The sequence below is a fragment of the Cucumis sativus genome, chromosome 3 (genome assembly GCF_000004075.3).
Source record: "Cucumis sativus cultivar 9930 chromosome 3, Cucumber_9930_V3, whole genome shotgun sequence".
Taxonomy (NCBI): domain Eukaryota; kingdom Viridiplantae; phylum Streptophyta; class Magnoliopsida; order Cucurbitales; family Cucurbitaceae; genus Cucumis; species Cucumis sativus.
The window spans coordinates 31436609-31462109 of NC_026657.2; the positions used below are offsets into that span (position 1 = coordinate 31436609).

A 25501-nucleotide genomic window follows, 5' to 3' on the forward strand; every position below is an offset into this window, starting at 1 on the left:
AAAGTAGCAAAATAAATGAACATTTTTTCGACAAACATTCATAACAGTTCCTGACAATGGAAATTGGTCGGTTAATGTTTAGGTCATATTTATCCATATGTAATGAAAATTGGTGTAATTGTAATGAGATTATATGGATGAATCAATAATAATGGATATAATATAAATCTTCATAGTATTTAGATTATTTTTGATTATGTTTACTTAAGATAATGAATATGTTATATTTACAATAATGAGAAAAGGGGTGGGTTTTACTAACTTCTCGATTAGATTCAATCTCCTCAACTTCTCAACCATAAATTGTAATTTTAAATTGGATTTTATATTTGATTACGTTTACACAACATAGGTATGCAATAACAAAACATTAGTGGTTCATCACAATCTCTCATTTCAAATTTTCATTTTGTGATGTATTAAAGATATGAAAGATAGTTGAAAACTTCAACCTAACGGAAATAAAAAATTTCCTTAATCCACCAAGCTGTTATGATTTATATGGAATTGGTTGGGTTCGTAGGTTAAATTTTTTTAAACATCCCTAATACACAATGTTCTTCAACTGCTTATTTGTCTTTTAACTATTGAATGTCAAATGGCTTGTATTAATTAATATATATCTATGGGATGGGTATGAGTTTGACTTTATTTTAATATAACCTATTATTGTAAGCTTTTAATTGTTATTAATGAGAGTAGTTTCTTGTTGTGACCATGAAATCTAAATTTTCAAATAAACTAAATTATTATATTTTAAAAATGAACTTAAATCTAAAGTGCAATTAATATAAGGGAATTATTCAATTTCAACACCAAATTAAATAGGTATGTGTCATTTTCTCATTTATTTTATGGGGTACAATTTATTATATAAGTATGAAACAAAATTTATTACGATCCCACATTTGATTTTTTTTTATATAAATAAAATTGATAGCTAATTTCTTATAGCATTAAATATTTGGACTAATAATAAAAGTAAGTCTACTTAAGATGTTTTTCATACACAAAAACGAATCAATTAAAACCCTCAATATGTACTAAAAATAAAGCTAATAAGAGAAGAGAATCCTTCTATTAAACATATAGTTTATTGATTATTTAATAACATAAGTTTTAAATTCAAATTCTATTATTACTTAATAAACTAAATTAGATTACTCTGCCAATATTTTTTTTAGATTTGAGTTAAAACAGCAGAATAAGAAAATTATTAAATGCTACGGTCACAATCTCGACTTATGAGTATGATAGAAAAAATCTTAATCTCCACCTTCTAAGAAAGAAAGAGAAAGATCTTTTAATGAAATCTTAGAAAATATCTAAACTTGTGATAAATTGTTATCATCCCTAAATCTTATCGGATTAATACTAAAAGAATTGACTTAGTTTGTCACTCTCCTATAAGGTTTCAAAGATGAGGCTACCATTACACACAAACTAACCAAACTAACAGTCCAAATTCATTAGCTTCAATCTCTGTTCAGGACGATTATCTAGAAATAATCAGTGGGGGGTTGAATGTGAATTAGGAAAGGTTGAGAATTTTGGATTCAGTTGACTATTCAACAACCAATTTCAGCGTAAGAACGAAGGCAAGGACGTGACCATCATTCATTCATTCATTCATTCACTGAATGACGTTTCCTTCGAATATTACAAAGCTGAGGCCCCGCGCCAAATCCCCAATTCCTTTTTCTTTCTCTCCTTTCCCTTCCTTTTCCTTCGCCATTATAGTTTTCTTCTGGACCCATCTTCTTGATTTGCTCCAAATCACTCACTGTTTATCACTTTTTCTGTTTTCCTTCAACCCCACCTCGAAAAGAGGCTGCTCTGCTCGATTTTTACTAGTTCTTGCCATTGGGGATGAGTTAACTTAGCGTATTCAAACAAACCCTTTGTGGGTTTCATTTGATTCTTCTTCTATCGCACTTTTTTGGTGGATTCGATTGCTTCTTGAAACGTGTGATTTAGCGGTGGAGTGAGTTAATCCCAAGGGCGAAACGAACGCCTGACACTGACCCTGTTTCTGGATTTGCTCTTATCAGCTGGCTTTGTCTCCTCAGCGATAACCGATGTGATTTGTATCAAGTCTTATTGAGATCTGCATTTACTGTCGGGGAATTTTATTCTGGAAGAGTTGGAGATGTTTATATATGCTGACTGGTCAATCCTCAAACAGCTTCAATAGTGAAACATTTGGAGTTTTCTTACTGTAGTTCCATCTGGGTACTTCTACCAATAATTCTGATGATTAACAGTACATATCATGTGTTTACTGTGCTTTGATTTTCTAAGCTTTACTGTCGCACTGAAACTTTTGTAGATCTCTGAAAAGGAGAGTTTTGGAAAGCCTTCTTTACCGGGAGAAAGGGGGGTGTTATGTCATCATTGAAATTTGCTTTTATTTGAACCTTTGTGTTGAATACGTGTGAATGCATTTCTTTTTATCTTTTGTGGGTTTGATTTATTGTTTTATTGGTTGGTAAGGATTACTTTTATGTAAAGCTATACGATGATGGTGAGTTTGCTTAAATGGCATGTGCTATTCATTCAATTTAGGAAAATTCTAATAAGTAAGATTCCTATGAGCTTGTTGGCTAGCATTTTGGAACTTGCAAGATCTTCTGTTAAGATTTGTTTGGTAATTTGTAAGTAATGTTCTTCTTCCTAAGGATTCGATTGTCATTTAAAGCTGTTTATATCTTCCTATACGTACTAGTGTGCTTCATTTGATGTCAACAAGGGATGTTAATTATTTCCTCAACCCACTTTCTATTTATCTGCTACAAATTTGAACCCAAGTTCTTCAAATGTTTTGCTTAAAGTATTTACAGTCGACCAAGTTTGAGTAAGGTACTAAGGTTTCAATAAACCTGTGATTGAATGGCTACTGATGATGTATTTTCATTGTTCTGGTTCAGTTTCTCGGAACTTTATTAACACCATCCATCTCATAAAAATCTAGGAGGTGATTCTGAAGACAAGGTGAAAATTATTGCATCCTTTTCCCTGGTGCCTTCTGACAGAATACATTTGTTCTTTTTTTAAGTTCAAATGCAAGATGGAGAAAAAGAAAAAGATCACGCAGTATAGAGAGAGGCTAGACAAAACACTTGCATCCCCTGATCTAACAAACCAGGAGTCTATTTATTCTCTAGTGTCAAATCAAATTCATCGTTCGAATTTGAGACATGGAACTGAAGGTTGGTGATGAACTGATGAATTAGGATATTTAGACATCTTGAGCTTATGTATGTCCTCATCATGTTCGTTTAGCCATCCATTCTGGAGGTGCTGATATTTCTTTTATATGTTGAAGGATGTAATGATAATGTGGTAGCACGAAGAAGTGCCGAAGTATCAAATTTTCTTGACATGTTGAGAAGTCCTTCAAGTAATGATAATGCTAGCAGCAGAGCTTCTGAGACAGCGCATTCTGAATGGAAAGTATGTTATACTGAAATTTCATCTTCATTGTTTCTGTTGTATTTAAATAAATTCTCTTTTCTCATTCCAAAGAAAATGAAAGGTAAAATTTGAGGAGTGAATAAAAAGAAAACCAACTGTTATAACTAAAGTGTCTATCACTTTACAGGCCACACTTATCCCCCTTGTTAAAGTTAAAAAAAGTGGGGAAGAAGAACATTCTGATGACTTATTTGTTGATCTTTGTTTCCTGCATACAGTGAAACCTTGCCAATTGCCTTATGTTTCCATGCAATATGCAAGAGTTGTGAAATTTTGACCTGTTGTATAGTACTCCTATAATATCAGAAAATGTTAAAATACATTTTCTCGTATAATGAACCTGTCTTAGAGTTTGTGAAGTCAATTCTATTTGAAAGTTGGGTTGCACTTGGATCCTGTGATCAATTAAAATCTTCAATATTTCAGACAAAGCACGATGATGAAGAATTTCGAGTTATGTATCGTGAAGGACCAAAGGGCACTCCATATCATACATTACTTGTTGAAGGTTTTGTAGATGGGCCTGTTGATATTTGTAAGTGTTACTGATAAATAGTTGACTTTATCCTAAAAGTTTTAATTTGCTAAATCACATTTAAGCCCGATGTGATTGTTGATCATGGACACAACTCCCACTTATTTGTTTGCAGGTTTGTGTACGTCTTGGGAGTCTGAACTTTATAAAAGATGGTGGGTATAATCTTTGATCTTTTGTGCATTTGGAAAAACTATGTCTGGTTGTGCATGCTTAACATAAATATAGTTCAGCTAAACATGTATTAGTTTGCAAAGAGCAAAAGAAACAAGTAAACAAAGCTTCTCGTATGTGCTGAAGTCGATAATATGACATACGCTTAATTCGTATTACTCTATGTTATTTCTTTCTTTCGTTCTGTTGTTATCAACTTTCCTTCCAATTATTATTATACATCTCTGTTGATGGTCAATGGTATTTGGTTGGGATGATCTTTTCAGTATTCCCTTTTTTTTATGTGCGGAGTATTAAGAATCTTACCTGAAATGGCCCATCTCTCAATTCATAATGTGACTTCACTCATTCAAAGACCAGCTTCAGGAAACAACAATGGATAAGATTATTATTAGGGGACTCCATCTAGCTATGCAAAAATTACCCTAATTCACCTTGGACCCACAACATGGCATCAGCCATAGTCAAGCTGCTGAATAATATGAGTTCTAAATTAACTCTTAACAATGAATGATTAAATGACGTTTGTAGGAGGCTTAGTCACTAGTTTCCTCTTACCACTTTTCTCCATCAGGTGGCCTCAATTTACCCTGCCATCCTTTAAAATTCTCACCAGCAAATGTCTCCAGAAAGTGCGGATCGGTGAACAGATTGCGTTAGTAAGGTTTGTCGAGCTATATAGTCAGCACTTCCACGCACGCACACAAATATATCAGTCTCTCATTTTTATTTTGGAATACTGAACTTCTTCAATTTTTTTGAAAGCAAGGGTGAAGGTTTCATGGCCCCTGTCAACCAGGGAGATTGTTGTGCACTACTTTTTGTTCGAGTACTTTCAGGATGACCTTATTGTCATTCTTCTGAACTCGGTAATTTTTCCTTTAGATTAACAGCTGTAAATCTTCTAAAGCATGTAAATCGTTGTAAGCTAGGATTCCCCCCCTCCCTTTTGTTCCTTGTTTTTGTTTTGGCTAACCCGCTAACTGCTAGATTGACATCTAAATACAAAGATGGTTTTATTATGTTTCTTTCATTTCAGATATCTGATCTGGACAGCATTGATGTAACTACTCATGGATTCACCAGGCATGCCATCCCAGATGCAGATGACTTTGTAAGGATCGATGTCGTGGGAGGCTTTGCTATACAGAAGGTGACAGATAACAGGAGCTACTTCCGGTGAAGATTTTTCTCTCTTTTATGATTGACATTAATTTACTAATCCCAGCGAACTCTGATGTTAATAAATTAAATTAAACATAAACATACAAGAAATTGAGTACGGTTGACTAGGAATGGTACGCTGTTGACTTGGACAATAATTTTTTAATCTTCATTTATCGTAACAACCATTGGAATTGATAAGTTGAAGGACGAGGATAGAATAGAAACTTTTAAATTGCATGTATTTACAAACACAAAAGTGCTAGGTTGAAATGTATAATTTAACCATTTTCTAAAAAAGTTGAATTGAGTCCCTAACCAAATTTATTCTGTATGTAGTTCAAATGCTATAGACCTTTGTAATTGAAATGGCATTATATTGCTTATTTGGGATAAAGAGTTTTTTAGACTAGTTATTGATTCTGGTATGCTAAAATTATTTAGAATCTCTTTTGAAAATAGCTTTATGTCATGAATTTTCTGAGATTGAGTTTGTCGCATGTTGGGTTGTAAAATAACTTGAGAATCAAGATTATCATCCATATGCTATAATGGACCACTATGGGGATTGGAAAGAAACCTATCTCAAAAATTTATTGTCCTCGACTCCTTGTTCTGTAAGAAATTCTTTTTTGTTACCTAGTCCATATCATCATATGGAACTTGAACCGTGAAAATTTTTGCAGGACAATAGCAAACATGGACATGAAGCTGGATTTTGTCCCTCCCTCGCTCATTAACTTCGTCTCAAGGCAACTTATTGGCAGTGGTTTCCGGCTCTATCAAAAGGTTAAACATTTTTTTAATCCAATATAGTCAGGAACTAATCCTCAAAATCATATTATTTGTTTCTCTACTCTTCTAATTCTCATTTTCAAATTAAAATCTTCATTAGTTCTCCATCTTCCATTTTGTAAGAGGTTTGGGAACTGTAAAACAACCTTCAAAGTTTACCTGGACGTAATTATTCTAGTATTATGTTCCACTGTTGTCTTTAAAATTCCATTGTCAATAATATTGCAGGTAGTGGGTTCTTTCAAATCTGATGAAGATTTTATGAAGGCTTTGAAAGACCCACTTTACACTCGTATTAATGAAGCTCTCTACCAGAGGAATAGAAAAGAAAAGGTGTTCAAAGAAAAAGAGGTCGGTTATCAAATCGATCAGGCTGGAGTGCATTATTTTCAAGAAGAGCAGCTGAAAGAGCAGGAGGAAAACTCGATGGAAGATCAGACTGTTAATGTCATTTATGATACAAATGAACCCACAAAAACCATTGAGATCAACGAAACTAAATCTTTTGGGGAGATTGAGGAGGAAGAGAGCAAAGAAAGTAGGGATGATAAAGAAGAAGAAGAAGAAGAAGAAGATGAAGAGGATAAAAATGACATTTTAGATATAAGTATTGCAGAAAAAAGTAACTTTAAGGGTAAAAGAATTTCTGTAATTAGTCCAGAGGTGGAAAAGGCTCTGCAAACTTTAGATGAAGTCATCAATATGATGAGGAAATGTAGACTCAATACTGAAGCGAAGGCTGCTTCTTGCTTGATTGATGAAAAGCCTCCAAATATGGAGAAGAAGGATACTGAGAAGAACTTGAGTATTTCAAAAGACAGCAATGTTCACTCGGAAGTTAAGTTATTTGCTAATTTGTCAAAGAAAGAAACCACAGAGAGAGGTTCAGATGAACCACATCGAACGAGCTCTAACCATAGTTCCAGGTAATAATTTTAATTGAACTGCACAATTTTCTATGATGTTTTCCCAAATGAATGCTTTTGAAAACTATCATAGATTGACTAAGTGAGTAACATGAGTTAATTCTATGGTGATCACCTAACCTATCAGTTTTCTTGGTATCCAAATGTTGTCATAGTTAAACTAATTTTGATTGTGAAGCATCATGGTTAGTTCATTTTCTGCCATATATCTGGATCATGCTATCATAGTTAAACTAATTTTTATGGGTGTTATTGTATTTGCTTTTATTATTGTTTAGCCAATGATTTTTTTGTAGCCCTCAAGTCTCCTTTATGCTGCCTTCCACATGAAAACATATAAAAACTCTGCAATGAAAATGCATCTCAGTACTTTGACAAGTTTGCATAATTAATTATGATTTTGAATTGTATTACAGGCGTTTAGGATCATCAAATTCTTTGTCCAAGGATGTCAACCACAACAAAATAGTTCCAGCATCTCCAGAACAGAAATCTTTACCCTCTGGACCTGCTGAAGTTAACCACACGATATCGAGTTTTTTCGAACATGGAATGACACAAAACCTGCATTCAGATCAAAATTCTCATGATCATGTTAAGCAATCAATAAGTCAGCATAATAGCATCAACGACATCAGTGAGGATGCAGTGGAGAGGTATGTGAGGAGCAGAAAAACCCGGTACTGGTGCTTTCCGGGGAATCCAATTCGGCTTAAGAAGGGAAGAAGTTGAAGTTTAGTTGAAGGTGAAGCAGAAATGGCAAAGGCTTTTCTGAAGAAGCCACCCTTAACTGATTATTTAACAAGTTTTCTTCTTAACATCTTGCTACATCTGTAAAAACATCAATAAACTCCAATATGGTTGAATTTTTTGTGTTTTCTTTTATTACCAATGTTATATAATTATATTTATGATAACTCTTTTCTTTTATGTGATTGTAACTGATAATTTGTGGAAGGAATAAGCTCCCTGAATAAACCCTTTTGGCATAGATTAATGTGCAAAGGTTTCAATTTGAGATTTACATGAACAGTCTTCACAAAATATTAGCAATAGTCTTGCAATTTTGACAAGTTCCATAGCATTTAGGATCATCATCATGTATCATAATTGGGTTTGAGAAGAATTTTGATTTTATATGAACTCTATTCCCAAAATAAATTATTTTACCCTCAAACATTGAGGGGTGTTTGCTGTCATTTTTCAACTGTTTAAATTTTGAAATCTTTTAATGCTTTAGATAACCCTCAAAAGTTATTTTGTAAAAGAAGATTTAAATAAAAACCATTTTTCTATAAAAAGATCATCTCTTCTCTCCAGTTAATTTGAACAAATTTTCACTAATATTTTAAATATTATCAAAACACCTAATTATCTTCCATGGAAGAAAACCTACTTTAACTCAACTACACCTTCCAATCCAACAATAACCCTAACATGTTCAAAACTAATCTTCCACAAGGCAACAATCTCACAATCGGATTCCACCAACACTTTATTGTCAAGTAACTTAACATAATTCTAAAACTTGGATTCACAAATAATAAAAATTGAATCATCAAACTTAAGTATTTATACAATTATATAAGAGAAATTTGAGTAATTTTGGAAGCTTTAATTCTTAATTTTAAAACTTTTAAAAGGATACAATTGTAAATTTGTTAGGCACTAAAAAGCTATCTAAGAGCACTCTAAAATCTCAGTGTTAAACCTCTGGAGAGTGGATTCAGTTACGAACAATTCGGACCGATTCTTCTTCCAATGTTGAAGATGAAGCTTCGATCTTCACTTTTCTACGTTCTACGCACCAACACACCTCTCTCTTCCGCCATTTATTTCCCAAATGTTTCCAATTCGGCTCTATCATCCCAAATTTCTTCAATTTCACTACTTCCTTCCATCGCTGAATGTTCTCGGCCTTCGCCACCCACTGCATGTGAATTTCTCGACAATCTGAGCTTTTCCTCCAGGGTTTTCTGCTCCCGGTCGGCAGAGGCGTCCGTCCTTAAACCTGGGTGCTGGAATTGCGGTGCGGTGGCTCCATCGTCGGCGGTGTTTCTGGTGTGCGATTCTTGTCGGAGCATTCAGCCTGTGGACCAGTTGGTGGATTATTTTCAGATATTTGGATTGTAAGTGTATAGAATAATGAGGGTTGCTTTACGCTTTCTTGATTTATGTTAACTTTGTATTGGTTGCTGAGGAAAGTGAGTAGAAGTTGGAATTTGATTGTCTGCTGATTATCGGAAGTGATGAAAGATTTGAACTTAGGGCTTGATGGGTCGGTCTGTTGTAATCCATTTTCTTTGAAACTTGTTGGGCTCAACTCGAATGAAAGTTTTCTGATGTATTGATTCGTTACAAAGCTTCTCTCTCTGTTCTATCCTGTGTGAATGTACCTCTTACCTCTAATTACTCAAGGTCCATGGAAAATTGGGATAATGGTTTTTCTTTTTTAATTTGGAGAATTGATGCAATCAACTGGTCATGTTTCTTATCTTAAACCTTCAGGCTCACTCGCTGGAGGACATATGGAATGTCTTCTCTGACTCATTGCTAGTTGGTGGGTTATAGAATTCCCGAACGAAGTGATGTATAATTAGAATTCTTAAATCTTTTTCCAGGGAAAAGGAGTATGAAATTGGAGATGTCAATCTGGAGAGCAAGTATAAAGATTGGCAGAAGAAATTACATCCCGACTTAGTTCATTCTAAATCAGACGTCTGTCTCATTTTACTTTTGTGAAGTTTGGTAGTCTTTGAGGGGCTCTAATTTTTATCTTCCCGTGTTTTATAGAGAGAAAGAGAATATGCTGCTGAACAATCTGCTCGGGTGATCGATGCTTACCGTACTCTTAGTAAGCCATTGTCGAGAGCAATATATATTGTAAGTGTGCATGTCTACCGTAGGATTTTTTTAAGCTTATTTGTTGGATTTCGATTTAAAGTTTTTGTGACAGTGGGATATATTTGTCGTTTTTCGGTTTGTTAGAATTATAAGAGTTTGCTTACTGGAAATTTGTCATTGTATTTCAGTATTATTGTCTACCTTTGGTTTATTTTGTTTCTCTCTTCTCCAGTTATTACTTTTTTCATTTGAGTATTAGTCTCTTTTCATTTTTTAAAAGAAAAGTTAACGTTTCCTTTTAAAATAGATTCCATGTTATCAGCCATTTCCACCTCCAAATACTTCAAGTTTTATGATTCAAGCTGGGTAAGTGTAATAAAACATTCTCAGGAAATTTCTGTATCAACTTTTCTTTTTAGTTCCTTTGCAACCCCATCCCACTTAGCACTTACATTATAAATGGAAGTGATGGACCAACATGTGATGGTAATTATAAATTTATAATTGATTGTGCTTCTTCCTGACAATTATAAACTATGCTGCGGAAGAATTGATTACAGCTATTTTATATGATTTGGTATTTTGGAGTTAAATGTCTTTCGATGCACTGGGTGGAGGTTGCTTTTTCATTTTTTCCTCAAGAGACAGAGCACATCGCTCAAATATAGAGCAAGTCTTCTGAGTCCTTGAACGGGAGGGACTTGTTTATAAGGTGTAATTGGAAAGATGTACAGACTTGCACTTTAAGCATTAATCCCGAGTGATGTTTAGTGTTGGGATCAGATAACAGACAAAGCCTTTAGAAGGGTTTACTTTTTTTGCCCTACCTACACCAATTTTATTTCCTACTTGGACTCTTATATTAGTCCATTACTCCGTATAACATTTGCCCTCCTGAAGAGCAACGTTGCTGGTTTGTGGTTAGAACTTGAAATATTCCTCATAGGGCCTTTTTTTTTTACAATTACAATTATAATTATGTAAAGCTCAACCAATCATTTATATTCTGGAATTAATTTATTTTTTCTTATATTTATGAGACATTTGCATCTCTGTAGTTTGATGTTTGTGATCTTGGTTTTTATGCATTATGTTTATGCCATCTGCAATCTAGAATTTCAGTTTGAACATTTTGTATTGGTCTTGGTGATAGTTATAGGCTTCCTCTCCAACTTGTAAATTATTGGTCTTCCCCTTCAATGAGATTGTTGTATTTTCTTGCCATTCTTTTCAGCTGAAACTCGAGGGTGTAGATGTTGATGAAGAGGATACAATTTCTGAACCAGAGTTGCTAAATGAGGTAATTAGTAAGACCTTAAATTCGTCCCTGTCTGAGTTATTCAGTTCTGTGAGAGCTTTTAGCTTTTTTTTTTTTTTGTGAGCATTTTATGTGATGAGTTATGGATTATGAGAAGAAAGTCAAACACATTCGACTGATTTTCAATGTCTGACTGCAAGCTTGTGTTCTGTTTAAAGTTTGATTTATATGAAGTTACCAAACCCTTTTCGCAGATTATGGAAATCAGGGAAGCTGTAGAAGACGCATCTGGATCTCAGGAATTAAACCAGATTCAGTCACAGGTGCTACTCAATGCTCATTTTGTTCATCATCTTTATCTTTCTTTGGTTAAATTACAATTTTGGTCCCTGAAGTTCGGAGAAAGTTAGAATTTAGTATCTATGATTTTTAAAGTTAGAATTTAGTTCTTATGATTCGATAAAACCTCATAAATAAAATTCTCCTCTATAGTCTTAGTGGATTTTATCAAACCTTGGGTCTTAATTTTAATTGGAACCGAGACTAAATTTGTAATCTAACCTCCTTTCTCTTGAATCTTCGTTCATAAATTCACGTGGAAGATTGAAAGTGGAAGTTGCATTTAAAGAATTAAAATAGCATGTAATGATGCCTAAACCTGTTTCATTTTTCTTTTTTGTTCATCTAGATGCAAGAGAAGTTAAATCATTGGTCAAACACATTTGCAAAAGCTTTGCGAGACAGGAACTTCAACGATGCTGTCTCGTCCATACAGCGAATGACATACTATGAGCGGGTGAAAGAAGAAATTACAAAGAAGCTTTAGTGCAGGAGGTGTAAAATCGATGGAAGCACTGTGTAGCTTATCCACAAAATTCCCACAAAAGAATTCTTCGATCTTTTATCATCTAACCTCTTCATCATATGCTTGCTTATACTTCAGCTTTTAAGTATTAAAAAAGTTCATAGATTGGTGGTAAAATATTTCATACCAATTTTGTAATTCTGATGTTGCTGAATGCTTACTGGTAGTCTCAGCTGCACCAATAAAGAGAGACAGATTAACTATTAGAAATGTTGAGAAACAGTTTACATATAATAATATTTAATTAATAAATATTCATTAATTTGTATTGTTTAAGAAATTTTGTGGGTCGTATTTTACTTTATTTTTTAATCTTTCACTCTAATATCAGGAGATAAAAAGTAATTAAGCTTTTTTAAAAAAACGAAAATAGAAACAACAATCTTACTTCTACCTTTTTTTTTTCCTCATTGGGCCAAATTATGCTTTGGGTGGCTATCATAACCTCTTAGATAATTATGAAATCAGTTCAGTTCAACCCAAATTTTTAGAATACTTCTTTAAAATAAAATATAGACTGAAACTTGCACTTTGTTTTGTTGTCTTTTGTTTGAAAAATACAAGAAATAATCTTGTAAAAACTTAGAACTTCACAACAATAAGTCAGTCATCTAAGTTTTTGTTTTAGGTCATTATTTACTTAAGCTTTGTCCAAATTTCTATAAAACTTTATATTCCAAACAATACTTTTGAAATGCTTATAAAAGTTTTAGACATATTTTTAAAACAAACAATAGAGTTTTTTAAGGACATTTTTGAAGTTAACCTTAAAAATACGTTAACCCTAAAGGAAAAAAATGTTCTTGTTAATACAATAAACAATATTGAATTTTGATCTTCCCTTCCAACTCCAATTTGAGTAGATGAAAAAACTTAACAAAAACAAAAAGTAACAAATAAAAAACCCAATTTTACAGATATATTAACTTGGGTTCCCTCTTCTTCCTCCTGTTGGTTTTCCGATATCGTCGCTGTTGATCTTCCTTCTCTTTTTTTTTTTTTCATTTATGTTTCATACTGCTTCCCTCTTACTCCATGCTTCACTTCCGCCTCCACCATTTTTGAGTAATCTATTCTTCCTTTTTTTTTCCTCCATTTATTCACCTTCTTTTATTTTGATTCTGCTTTGTGATTGCAGACCCAATCACACATCTTTGTCATTTCGTGAAAATATTGAATTTCTTCTTCTTCTTCTGCCCCTTCTCGTGCTCTAAACAAATGGGTTTTTATCTATTTCAGATTACAGATAAAATAATTGAAGTGGAAATGTTCTGTGGTTTTGTTTTATGCCAAGTAGTTTACAATTTTCATTGATTTCGTACTACAGAATGATTTGATTTCTTAGTCGTGATAGTTAGCTGTTGAAATGTTAATAAATTGTGTCATTGCGCTTGTTGTCTTTTGTTGCCGTTGAGATTTCTGTAATTTATGAACTTCTTTGTAGTATTGAAATCTGCATATGACTAATTTTGCTTGGATGTGTACACAATCTTATTGGTTTTTTTTTTAAAATAAATATTTTGAATATTGCTGTTGGGGTTTAATGAATTCTTTTGTTTGTAGGGTTAGATGTTGCTCTGTATTATTATTTTTTAAAAATCCTTAATTGTCATCTTTTTGATAATTTGAACATGTGGGAAAATAATTGTTATGCTGCTAAAAGAAACATAGATTGTGGGCATTGTGAACTGAGTGTGGAAAAATTGTTGTACTTGTCATCTCTGCTTGGTTTAGTTATCTGTTTGATTACTTTCAAATTTCATTATACTACTTGAGCACTCTATTAATATTTTCCTCACCTATTTTCAGGAGTTACACAATGATAATCTCTTTTCAATTAATGATAAGCTTGAATGGCTGCAAGGCTCATGCCGTCGACTCTTATGAAGAAGTTTCTCAAAGGGGTCGTACCAAATTCATGCTTATCTCCAATTCTCAGTGGTATTCATGTTGATACTTTCCTGGAAAACAATCAGAACTGTCCAAGGTTAAAACAAAGCACTCAATTCTTGAGTGATAAGTCTGTCTCGAACAACTCTGTCAACTCTGTTAAAGGTTTGGATTATGATAAGAACTTGAACTCAGAGGTAGAAATCTTCAAATCTCTGGCTATCCAGAAAGGAATTTTTCAGTCTGTCCAAACATATTACGAGACTATTCTCAAGCTGGGTTTGGATGGTAACATTGAGGAAATGGAAATGACTTGTCGAGATCTTGTGAATGAAGGGTGTTCAGGTGTAGAAGAAGTTATTGTCACTTTGGTTAATACCTTAGTTAGACGTGGTAGAGTTAGAGAAGCACTTCGGGTACTTCCTCATATAAGTTTGGTTGGTTTAAGGCCTTCAGTAGAAACATTTAATGTTGTTTTGGCTGTTTTGGTTGAGGAAGATAGAGATATTCAGGAAGTTCTATTTGTTTACAAGGAAATGGTGAAAGCTGGCATTGTACCAAATGTTGACACATTAAACTTTCTGTTAGCTGCATTGTTTCATGCTGAACAAATTAAGACAGCCATGAACCAGTTTAGGAGAATGAGAAAGAAAGGATGCAGTCCTAACAGTAAAACCTTTGAGGTTCTCGTAAATGGTTTAATTACAAAAAATTTAGTGGATGAAGCTGTTTTAGTTTTGGGTATAATGTACAAAATTCGGTGTGAACTTCATTTGAGCTTCTACACATGTGCAATATCTTTATTTTGTAGGGAAGATAGAATAGATGTTGGAAGTTGGTTGTTTACAATGATGAAGGCTTCGAATATTGTACCAGGTACCTTGATTTATAGTACTCTAATACAAAGTTTGTGCAAAAGCCTTTCATTAGATAAGGCATTATTCCTGCTTGAGGAGATGGTTGAAAATGGTTTGATCCCTGAAGAAAGTGTGTATGTAAGTATCGTAGAAGTTTTTTTTGAGCTTGGGAAAACAGATGAAGCTATAAAGTTTGTGGAAGATAGATGTGCTTTTTATACTTCTCCTCACAATGCGTTGCTTGAAGGTTGCACCAATGCTGGAAAGATTTTATTAGCAAATTGTATCCTGGGGAAAATGTCAAAAATGAATATTGATGATTGCAAATCTTGGAACATAGTTATTGGATGGCTGTGCAACAATGCAAAAATTGGAAATGCTTTTGAATTCCTTGGTAAAATGATTGTGCTTTCATTTGTTCCCAATGAAGACACTTACGCAGCTCTGATAGTTGGAAACTGTAAATCCAGGAGGTATGAGGCTGCATTACAGTTAATGAATGAGGTACATTCTAGATGTTGGATTCTTAATGCTGGATGTTACTCTGAGCTTATAGAAGGCCTTTGCCAAGCCAATAGGACTCTTGAAGCTGCAGAAGTTTTTTGCCACATGTCTAAAAATAGACACCCTCTTCATCCGTCCTTATTTGATACGTTGATCAAGGGGATGTGTGATTTAGGACATGTTGATGAAGCATTGGTGCTGCTACAGTTGGCAAGTTATGCCGGTACTTCTTGTAAAAGTGTGACATATGCTTCTATAATACATGAGTTGTCTAAATCTAATAAGGCAGAGACTGCCTTACTTGTCTTATCACAGATGCTGGTGTTGGGTTGTAACCTTGATTTGGAGACATACTACATTCTCATACATAGTTTTAGTTCCATTAATCGAGTAAAGGAGTCTATATTGCTTTTCAACCATATGGTCAATGAGGCTCTTCTACCTGATTCAGAAAGACTTTATGATTTATTTTTATGTATAGCCAACCATTCTCAGCTGCATATGATTTCAACTACAATTGATAAACTGGTTACTCATACTGACCTTGTAAATACTGCAACATACAACTTGCTGATCAATGGGTTATGGAAAGAGGACAGAAAATATGAAGCTTGTAAATTGTTGGACTCAATGTTGGAAAAGGGGTGGGTACCAGATGCTACAACTCATGGATTGCTGATTGGCTCTCTATTTCAAGAGAAGACTGGGGACAAGGTTTTAATTAGTGAGAATTCCGCCATTGAAGATAACGTAAGCAGCATACTAGTTGAGGGCCTAGGGAATTCATGACAACCAACTTTCTCAGCATGCCATTTTATCCATTAATGGTTGACACCCTAGGGCATACACAACAATGTTGCCTCATGACACTCCATCTGATCAGTTGATGGTTTACATATAACGTTTCATGCTGCTCCTTGATCTTTTGACCATGATGACTTTTCCCAAGCTTTCTCCTTAATACTTATCCCCCTAATAAATGAGTTATGTCAAATGAGGAAATGGAGAATAGTTGACATGTGGAGGGAGAGTTATCAAGATAAAGTGATTCTGATCTCATACTGTCAAATCCTCTTTCCACAAGCAGCAACAGTAAGAACAAAGCATTAAAAGGTGAGTTATGTCTTCTAATTTTTTAAAGATAAAACAGATGACCACATTCTCGGTATTGTTTTTGGTAATATATCTTAGTGAATGTGTCTGGTAAGTGTAAGTGGAACTGGGCGTGGGTGGCCTTAGTTAGCATATAAGTTAATACTATATTTTCTCTTAAAGCAAGTTTGGCAGTAGCAACATGGTCCACTAAAAATTTGCCTTAGTAAACCTTGGATTTATAGAGAAACCATTAATCCATTTAACATGGCGAAACTGAGATTTCGAGAGATAACTGTTGGCTTCAAATAAATACTGCTTTAATATCATATCAATGGCACAGTTTTCTTTCTGACATTAATTCCAAAATTCTTTGCTTCAGAGGCCAATATTTTGATCAATGACTATCCAATGTATCCATCAAAACTGTTCACTATCGATTTATTATGCTTGTATGAAGAAGCCGGTATAGTTATGGACTTATGGACATAGAGGACCAAGGGGAGAAAATGTTACAAAAATCCCACCTTTCTTGGACGGAATTTTGTTATTCTACTTTATATATTCAATTAGATTTTTAGATTTTAGTTTCTTTTTATATGTTCCAAAATTTGCCCTTCTGGTTTTACCTTTGCCAATTCTCTCGGGAGTTATTTGGAATAGTAAAAGTGCCCAAGATGACAACAATAAGTAGCATGGATATTATGTCGTTAAAATGAGGCTGTAATAAATTACAAGATATCAATTCTTTTTCTATATTATATGGGTGTTTATCCTTACGTTAACTGTTGCATTAAGAATATCATAGTATGTGTACTACTAATTTGGGTAGAAAGAGATATTTGCTGGATTGCTCTTGCCATACTTTTTTAGATTAGTATATAGAGTAAATAATATTTGTGAGCTTTGTTTTCAGGTTTGATAGCACTAAAAATGTGCCATCTCGCTCCACTTAAATCGTGGTCGTTTCCTAGTTTTTATATTTTTACTTCATGATTTTGTAAGTTTCGAGCACCTAAGAAGTAGGACCGTAGGACCGTGTTAGAGTCAGAATGGAGTCAAAACATGCCAAAACAGATCTCAAATGCATCAACCGGGTAAAAAGGCGAAGATTACAACTTTGCCGCTGAGGGCATGGGGCATTTTCCCAAGACTATACTTTTGCTGATGTGCATTGAGTGTCACAATGCTACCTCCACTTGGTGTTTCCTTCCCGAGGAGAAATTGGATCATCTCTTGAAGAAAGCACAGATTTAACAAACCACACTAACACTGTGATTTGTACAATCAAAACAACAGATAGTGTGGTCGAAAAGAAACAGTGTTTTTGAAGATAAAAGAACAAATTACAGATTGTCAGATCAGGATTCTTTTTCAATTTTGTTTCGGAACTAAAATTCTTTTTCCCTCCCTAAATTAATGGCAGATTTGAGTATGTTGATACATTTTAAAAAGAAGGAAGAAATAATCTTGTCTGTGGATCCCTCTTACTCTTTTGTTTTCCTTATTCAGTGAAGTTGACCTTTGTTCCAATACTCTATGAACCAATATAACTTTGAAATAATAATCTTATCTGATTGAATTTGAATAAGTGGAAATTTTATGTTGAGCTCATGTATTTTGGAGATTTGTAACAAGATAGAGATGGTGATTGTGCATTTTTTTTTAATGTTAATGAAAATTGTATCATTGGATATGTTAGTTTTGATACTTTTATGGCTAGGTTCATTCAGTTGCTTTATCTTATGGCTGGAGAAGATTGAATTTTGACTAATTTTTGGATATTTAGGTAGTTAAATGTTATATGATCTCCTAGTTTGTTTTTACAAAATCTAACAATATTTGTTTTGTACTCATCCAAAATTTTAACTTTCGAGTGAAAATGAAATAGAACTTGTTAAAGAATATATATCTTGATAATCCACGTATTAACTTTCTTAAAGTTGAAAGTTTGATTTTTTATATTAACTTTCTTAAAGTTGAAAGTTTGATTTTTTATCTTTACACTAGTTAGAACTAACAAATCGTAGAAAAGATTCTTTTTGTTAAATGTAATTCTCCATAAATCTATCAAACCCTCCCAAAGGAACTTTCAAATGCTAAAAAAGTCAAATTTGAAACTTCCTTCTTCTAATTAAACCCAATTTTTGTTGAAGTACATCACGAGCCAAAACATGCTTTCCCTCCCTATTCAGGCCGAAGATAACTGTCCTGAAGTTAATACTACTGGGAGCAATCCCATTGTTGAGCATATCAGATATAATCTCCAATGCTTCTTCAGATCTCCCTGCTTTACACAAACAAGAAATCAGCATTGTATAAGCTTTAAAATCAGGAGATGGCCCATATTTCTTCATATAATTGAAAACTTTCCATGCTTCACAGACTTTTCCCATGTTCATGTATCCATGTACAATTGCTGAGTAAGTGGCAATTGATGGTTCGCAACCCTCCTGTAGCATCTTTGCAAGTATTTCCAAAGCTCTTCTTGTTTGTTTCTCCTTAAATGAATAAACTATGAATGATGTGTATACGTGTACAGTTGGATTTATTCCGACCTGTTTCATTGAGTTCATCTTTGCCAATGCCTCTTCGGTTCGTCCTGTTTGTAGAAGTCCATAAACGAGGCTTCCGTAGATGTAGCTATCTAGCTTGGATCTCTCATCCCCTACTACCTCTTCTAGTAATGTCAATGCCTCGTCTAACTTCCTAGCACGGCAAAGAGCTCGAATGTATAAAGAGTAAGTAAGGGGGATTGAGAAACCAACTTTTCTGAGGTGATCTATGCATTTTTTAGCATCTGAAAGCCTACTGAGTTTGCATAAACAACCTAGATATGTTTCTAACAATTCCTTATCGGGAATGTACTTAGAGTGAATCATTTCTTGGAACAAGGTAATGGCTTCATCTACCTTCCTCCGTTTTGACTCGCAAAGGGACATGATCAAATACTTATACGTATTGGCATTTGGCTTGATGTTGATTTCTTTCATTTCTTCATATGACTTCAATGCAATCTCTGTAAGACCCGCTCGAGCATATTGCATGATCATGATTGTCCAAGTATATGGAGTTATTGAGCAGCCCCTTCTTCTCATTTCGTAGAAAAGGCTTCTCATGTGTTTGAAATCTTTCCCGAGCCCGGCGATTTTAATAGCCATGTTGTAAGTTTCTGTAGTATGATTATAACCTGGTTGCTTTCCTACCCATGCAAAAAAGTTGAATGCAGCACAACCATCCAAACTACATTTGCGCAATATCTCGATAACTAGTTCTGGGCTGAACTCAACGCTGCAGTTTTCCAATGCTTTCTTAATTAGTTTCCAATCTGTCGAAGATGATAGGATCTTGTAAATTGCATCGAGATCCTCCTCTCTGTAGTTTCTTGGAAGTGTCTCCAAATGACAAGTGACACTTGTTGGTTTGGAGTGCTTAAAGTTCACCTCCATGCCAAGATCTTTTATCGTGGGTGCGTCGTTTTCTCTATTTATCTCATCTTCTTGTGGAAAGAGTTCAACGATACTTTTCATTTTCTTTACTTTCTCTAAACAGATTACATCTCCATTTTTCTCCATGTAAGACACTACTGATCGAAATAATTTGTCAGGGATGACAATATTCAATTCCTGCATCTCATTTAGAACCTTGACTATCTCGTCGGTTCTTGAAATCCTAAAAAGCTCCCTGATGAAGACTGAACAGGATTTCCATGTAGGCTTGTTTTCCATGGTTCTGAAAACATTCCATGCTTCAGTTATACGGTTTTGGCGGACATTACCAACAACCACTGTCATGATTGCCACTGTATCTAATTCGATACCTTTCTCCAGCATCTCCTTATAAAGCTCAAAGCCTTTCTCATACTCAGCCAAACTAAAGAGATGTTGCATAAGTTGTGTGTAAGTTGAAGTCGTAGGAAAATACCCCATTTCTTTCATGTTTTGAAACAGATCAAGAGCCTTCGAAACTTCATTTTTCCTTAAATACCAATTAATGATAATGCCATATATCTTACCATCAACATCACCTTTCCTCTTTATAATATTGATCAGTTCCAACGCATCCTCAATACGATTAGCACGACAGAGTCCTCCAATCAGAATCTCAAAGTATTCGGAGTCTAGTACTATACCTTTACTATTGAGGTCACGAATGAACTCTAGAGCTTCTTTAATTCTCCTGGAAATGCAGAAACTCTTGAGAATATAATGATACACATCACGTTCTTGAACATTAAACAACGCTACCATGTCCTTTGCAATGTCAAGAACAGAGGCTGTGTCTCCTGATCCAGCAAGAGAACTCAACAGCATCTTGCACATTTTCATGTCAACAACGCTAATTCCTTTCTTGGCCATCTCTTGGTAAAACTCCATGGCAAGTTCAGGCTTTCCAGCAGCAGAGAGTGAACAGATTAAAGTCTTGTAAACAACCCCATCTGGTTCACAGCCACTTTCCTTCATCTTACTGTAAACCATCAAGGATTTTCCAGTTAACTTTGCATTGCCATAGAGAGAAATGAGAATGGTCCAAGTCTTGATATCCTTTAGCAAAGAGTAACTCTCCATTTCCTCCAATAACTTGTCAATGAGCTTGAAATCTCTAGCTTCACCAGCTATGCTAAGCACTGTGTTGAAAACATTAGTTGTACATTGAAACCCATCTCTGGATTTCACCCAATTGAAGAACCCAAGAGCCAAATGTGGGAATTTAAAACACCTCTTCAGAACTTTCTCCACAATCTCAGAACTGAACATAACATCCAAATTTCCCAATCTCTCTTCCATCGAAACCAACCCATTTCCACCACGAATGACGGCTGTAATTTCATGAACAACCGAACTAACATCATTTTCTTCCAAGACAACCAACTGGGTACCTTCAGTTTCTTGCTCAGCATTTTTACAAACATCTGGGGCGCCAGGTAAGTGTTCTTCCCCATTCAAAAACTCCCCTTCTGGACTTCCTTTCAACCCCAAATCCCGAAAGGATATCTTATCATGAACACAACTTTCAGAACCCAAAATCTCAGTAATCTCATTGAAGAGCGACCTGAAGCTTGAAGAAGCATCAACCGCTTCCGGGTACTGAGATTTTTGGGTTCCACCTGAAGAAGAAGAAGAAGAAGAAGAACCTTTTCGTTTCCTTATAAAAGTCGAAAAACGAAGAAAATTAAGAGTTGAATTTGAATATGGAGAACGGAGACGAATTAGCCTCCGCATTCTTACGGGGATCATCTCTTCGAATTCGTTTCCAGTGAATCAATGAAATTGTTCGAGTATTATGAAAAAGATTGATTTATATTAAATATAATCAAAAGGGACCCAATCGTCCACAGTGGCGCTCGTGGCCTAATGGATAAGGCGTCTGACTTCTAATCAGACGATTGTGGGTTCGAGTCCCACCGAGCGTGACCTCATCAAATTCACGCATTAATTTCAATTTTACAATTTAGAAATTTGATCTCTTATGATTGCAATATTACATTTTTAACCCTTTCTATTTTTATGAGCCATTTTCAAAGCTATAAAAACTCAAGCCGTGGCGCTCAAGAAAAACTCCACTCTAAGAGAGAATCTTGTGGCGTTGAGGAAGGTTCGCGATATCCGAGCTTCGAAAATGGGATGGGTCTGGAGAGACGACACCGACGATTCGGATTCATTCGCTGCCGATGCCGATAAGTTCAATAATTCCACCTCTCCGTCATCCAGCGATTGGTGTTCGACAAGAAATGTGGTGAGGTCGCACTGCAAGACCGAGGAGGTTGAGCCCGGAAAATTCGTCAGGAAGTGTGAGAGAACCGAGGAGATTCTCAGAGACTGCATTGGAAGGTATGTGCGTGTGTGTTTCTCCTATTTTTGTTTTTCCTCTCGCTGCTTGTTTTAGACACATGTTGTCTTTTGATTATGGAAGTGTGTTTCCTACGATAGTGTGAAGGAACAGATGAACTGTTTGGTTCTGTTTGTTGTAGATAGAAAGGAAATTGTTGAACTTGGGTTTCATTGACTTGGAATCAAATGGGTGTTGCCTTCAGTTCCACATGGGTGTAGTTTCTTTGGATATATCACAGATGTAAATTTAAAAGTATATTGTGATTGTGAAAGGCAAAGCCTAGTTCTTGCAGTTTGTTAATTGAACTATGGAGTCATTTTGAGAGTAATTCAAAGTGTCAATCTTTCTGAAACCTGTGGTGAAAAGGGGGCAAAAGGCGGAAGCATTTGGGTTCTTGAGGAAGAGCCACTTTTTCAAAGGAGGTAGATTAACACTTATCCGGTCTGTCTTATCTGACATTCTTAGTTACTTACTGTTTTTGTTTAGGGTGCGTGTTTGGTTAGCAAGGCTATTGAGAAGATGATGAGAGATTTTCAGTGGGAGTTGGTTGATGCCGAGAGGGTGGTTTTCAATTTTGTGAGGTGGGATGTGGTCTCAAAACCTTTGGCCTTGGGAGGTTTGGGTTAGATTAATGGGTGCTTATTGTCGTTCATTACCGGACTATTTTTTTCTTCTGTAATCATGATGTTGGTTTGATCATATTTTCGTTCATTTGAGGGTTATGGGGACTTGAACCTTCGATCAAGAAGGAGTACATGTGAACTATCTTTGAGCTATACTCACCTTAGCCCTTGGGTTTGATCCTATTGGTTCGGGGTTTGTTTCTTTAGTTAGTGTTTGACAGTGTATACTTTCTTCTGTGTGGGATTAGGTCTTGTACATTCTTTCATTTTCCTCAGTGAAAGCTTGGTTTCTTACCAAAAAAAAAATCACGACCTACCCCACTTATTGAGATCACTAGGGATTTTGGCACCAAGATAGAAGATTTGTTTTATCCTTTTTTGAGTTGTTTCAGACATTCTCCTTGTCTGCTTTAACTTCACAATTTCACATGCATGTGCACGTTTGGCTTCCTTCTAGATCTTTCTTCCAAATTATGAAAATTCATTAAAATAAGGGATCCAAAATTTTCATTTTTGTATTTGCCACTAAATAAATGTTCTTAACATTTTTTTCTTAAAAGTTGGATTTTAATGTTTTGGAAAAACAAGAATGAAAGGAAGGAACTGATGAATGAAGAGAAAAAAGACAAGGGAGTAACTGAAAATAGATCTTGGAATATGAGAAGGATGAGAAAGATTAAGGGGGATGCGAAATTAGAGGGTTGAAATGTTTTTCTTTAATCCTTTCTTAATTGAGGTGAAACTTCTAAATAATTATTGTCAAAAGATTACGGCCAAGATCATTTGTTGATCTTAGACCAGGGATTCTTCTCACTAAGGGGGCTTTTGGCACCCAAGTTGAGTTGAGTAAAGTTGGGTGGGTAAAAAAAACACATCTATCACTTAGGAGTACCAATAGTTCAAGAGGTTATCCTCTCGTTATTCATGTTAACTCACCTTTCTCACTTATTAACTCAAATTTCGTTATTTGTGTCGACTCTCTCAATTACTCACTCCTATATTAATTACCAACGCAACTCAATTCTCCAAAAAAAAACTTTAAGAATATCTGTAACCAATAATTGGTGTGAAGTTATGACTATTTGCATGTAAGCTTCATAAGGACATGCTTAGTTCCTAGAGAAAGAACTATACTTGATTGTTGAATCAGAATGTATTGGTCCGAAGGTCAATCTTCTTTGTAGTTCATTGGGAGGTGATTTCTTCTTCTCCTATTGGGCTTAAGCTGTCAATATTCCTAGCCCATTCATCAATTAGTTGAATTACCATTCTATTCTTTGATTTGGGGCTCCTCCATTGGTACAATACATGCTTCTGCTTCATACTTGTAAGTGTAGTTATGGTTATTATTTATAGTAACAATTACATATCTCGTGATAAAGGATCATTGTGATTGTTTTGTTTAGCTCCTGAAGGGAGGTAACATATTAATTTCGTTAGGGTTTTGAGGCAAAAGCACCAAGAGCTCAAAGGATAATCTTTATTCATAACGAAAACTAATGGCTAAAGGCCAATTTATACCTAAGCTTCCGGTGAAGGTAACCTAAGTAGCCAGTCACAAAATAGCGAAACAACAAATGAAAACATAACTAAGCTAACCAAAATAAAGGTTAACACTGAAGAAGTACAATAAAAGGAGGGTGTTTAAAACTATCACATCAGGTTTTCTTCTTTTGCGCTAAAATATCCTACTGGTGATATGGTATATGTTGCACTTTAATTTACACGACTAGATATTTAGCCAAAAGAACGAAGAAGTGGCTGAATATAAGTTCCTAATGTTTAAGGCCTTTTCTATTTGATTCCTATTGTTTAAGAAGTTTTTACATATCTTATGTTTTAACATTCTTCGGTTCAGCCCCTTCATCGTTGGGGAATGTTACAATTTGGTAATGATAATTTTACACTGCATAGACAGAAATTTAGAAGAAAAACAAAAGGTTGGGCTGTATTAATGATACAAATGATATGACTAAATGTTGGTTGCATCATTTTTGTACAGGCCAACCGAAGTGATAAAGTCCAACAAGGAAATTACGGAAGAGGATGTAACAGATCAGATGGTCAATAGGTCATTCTCGTTGGGATCGTCACCATCAGAACATCGACCCCTTGATTTCCCTGGGCTCCGTAGTGATATTGATGCCATTGAACAGAGTCTCTTTGGTAGCATGAAAGGGTTCTTTGAAGCAGCTGAAGAGATTAAGAATGGTTTCTTTGGTTCTTTAAGAGATCCACCCCTATTCAACAGAGATTCGTCGTCCTCCGCATCGATGAGACGTGGTATACCCATTGAAGAAGATCATGATCCAGTGTTCTTCTACAACCCAAAAGAGCCCGATTCTGGTCACGTTGACCTATCTGGATTGGCCAGGGATGTCTAAATGCCCTAAATGAACCTGATCGCCCCTTTCTTTTTCTGATGTTAGATACTACGGGTACACAGTATATTGTCTTTAATTTTGGTGGCTGTACATTTGGTAATCAATAAAATACTCTTTAGTTTTTCCTTCAGCTAGTTTTGTTTTTCCCTGGAAGAGATCAAGTCTTAAGCAATTATTGTTATATATTCAACGTTTGCTTATAAATATTGACATATTGATTGATTATGTGTGGGAATCTTTCTTGAATAGTGCAAAATTGTTGGTTTGAAAACAACCAAGTTTTT

General features: G+C 34.9%; 5 protein-coding genes and 1 non-coding gene across 8 annotated transcripts; 5 read left to right on the top strand and 1 right to left on the bottom strand.

Annotated features, from left to right (window-relative positions):
- Positions 1-1454: 1454 nt before the first annotated feature.
- Positions 1455-8061, top strand: LOC101210898 (hypothetical protein). 2 transcript variants are annotated; one of them, XM_011653743.2, is made up of 11 exons: positions 1455-2232; positions 2928-3209; positions 3326-3453; positions 3901-4009; positions 4125-4164; positions 4758-4847; positions 4953-5052; positions 5223-5362; positions 6034-6136; positions 6371-7068; positions 7485-8061. In XM_011653743.2, the coding sequence occupies exons 2-11, from the start codon at positions 3068-3070 to the stop codon at positions 7798-7800; spliced, it is 1866 nt and encodes a 621-aa protein (XP_011652045.1). In that variant the 5' UTR covers positions 1455-2232; positions 2928-3067; the 3' UTR covers positions 7801-8061. The 2 variants fall into 2 exon arrangements, with proteins under 2 accessions (XP_011652045.1, XP_011652044.1); XM_011653742.2 differs by having other exon boundaries at positions 2972-3209.
- A 685-nt stretch (positions 8062-8746) lies between these two features.
- Positions 8747-12297, top strand: LOC101211147 (iron-sulfur cluster co-chaperone protein HscB homolog). Its single transcript, XM_004136480.3, has 6 exons — positions 8747-9197; positions 9690-9786; positions 9862-9951; positions 11147-11212; positions 11425-11493; positions 11859-12297. The coding sequence occupies exons 1-6, from the start codon at positions 8830-8832 to the stop codon at positions 11994-11996; spliced, it is 828 nt and encodes a 275-aa protein (XP_004136528.1). The 5' UTR covers positions 8747-8829; the 3' UTR covers positions 11997-12297.
- A 586-nt stretch (positions 12298-12883) lies between these two features.
- Positions 12884-17969, top strand: LOC101220416 (pentatricopeptide repeat-containing protein At1g62914, mitochondrial). Of its 2 annotated transcripts, none has more exons than XM_031883105.1 (3): positions 12884-13100; positions 13845-16399; positions 16761-17969. In XM_031883105.1, exon 2 carries the CDS (start codon positions 13889-13891, stop codon positions 16073-16075), a length of 2187 nt encoding a protein of 728 aa, XP_031738965.1. In that variant the 5' UTR covers positions 12884-13100; positions 13845-13888; the 3' UTR covers positions 16076-16399; positions 16761-17969. The 2 variants fall into 2 exon arrangements, with proteins under 2 accessions (XP_031738965.1, XP_004136720.1); XM_004136672.3 differs by having other exon boundaries at positions 17295-17969.
- A 355-nt stretch (positions 17970-18324) lies between these two features.
- Positions 18325-21638, bottom strand: LOC101220651 (putative pentatricopeptide repeat-containing protein At5g06400, mitochondrial). The gene has a single exon (XM_004136673.3). It carries the CDS (start codon positions 21613-21615, stop codon positions 18487-18489), a length of 3129 nt encoding a protein of 1042 aa, XP_004136721.2. The 5' UTR covers positions 21616-21638; the 3' UTR covers positions 18325-18486.
- Positions 21639-21718: 80 nt separating this feature from the next.
- On the top strand, positions 21719-21791 carry TRNAR-UCU. The gene has a single exon. It is a non-coding gene; the product is annotated as a tRNA-Arg (tRNA).
- Positions 21792-21916: 125 nt separating this feature from the next.
- LOC101211397 (fra a 1-associated protein) lies at positions 21917-25442 on the top strand. Its single transcript, XM_004136481.3, has 2 exons — positions 21917-22209; positions 24836-25442. Exons 1-2 carry the CDS (start codon positions 21998-22000, stop codon positions 25215-25217), a joined length of 594 nt encoding a protein of 197 aa, XP_004136529.1. The 5' UTR covers positions 21917-21997; the 3' UTR covers positions 25218-25442.
- Positions 25443-25501: the final 59 nt, after the last annotated feature.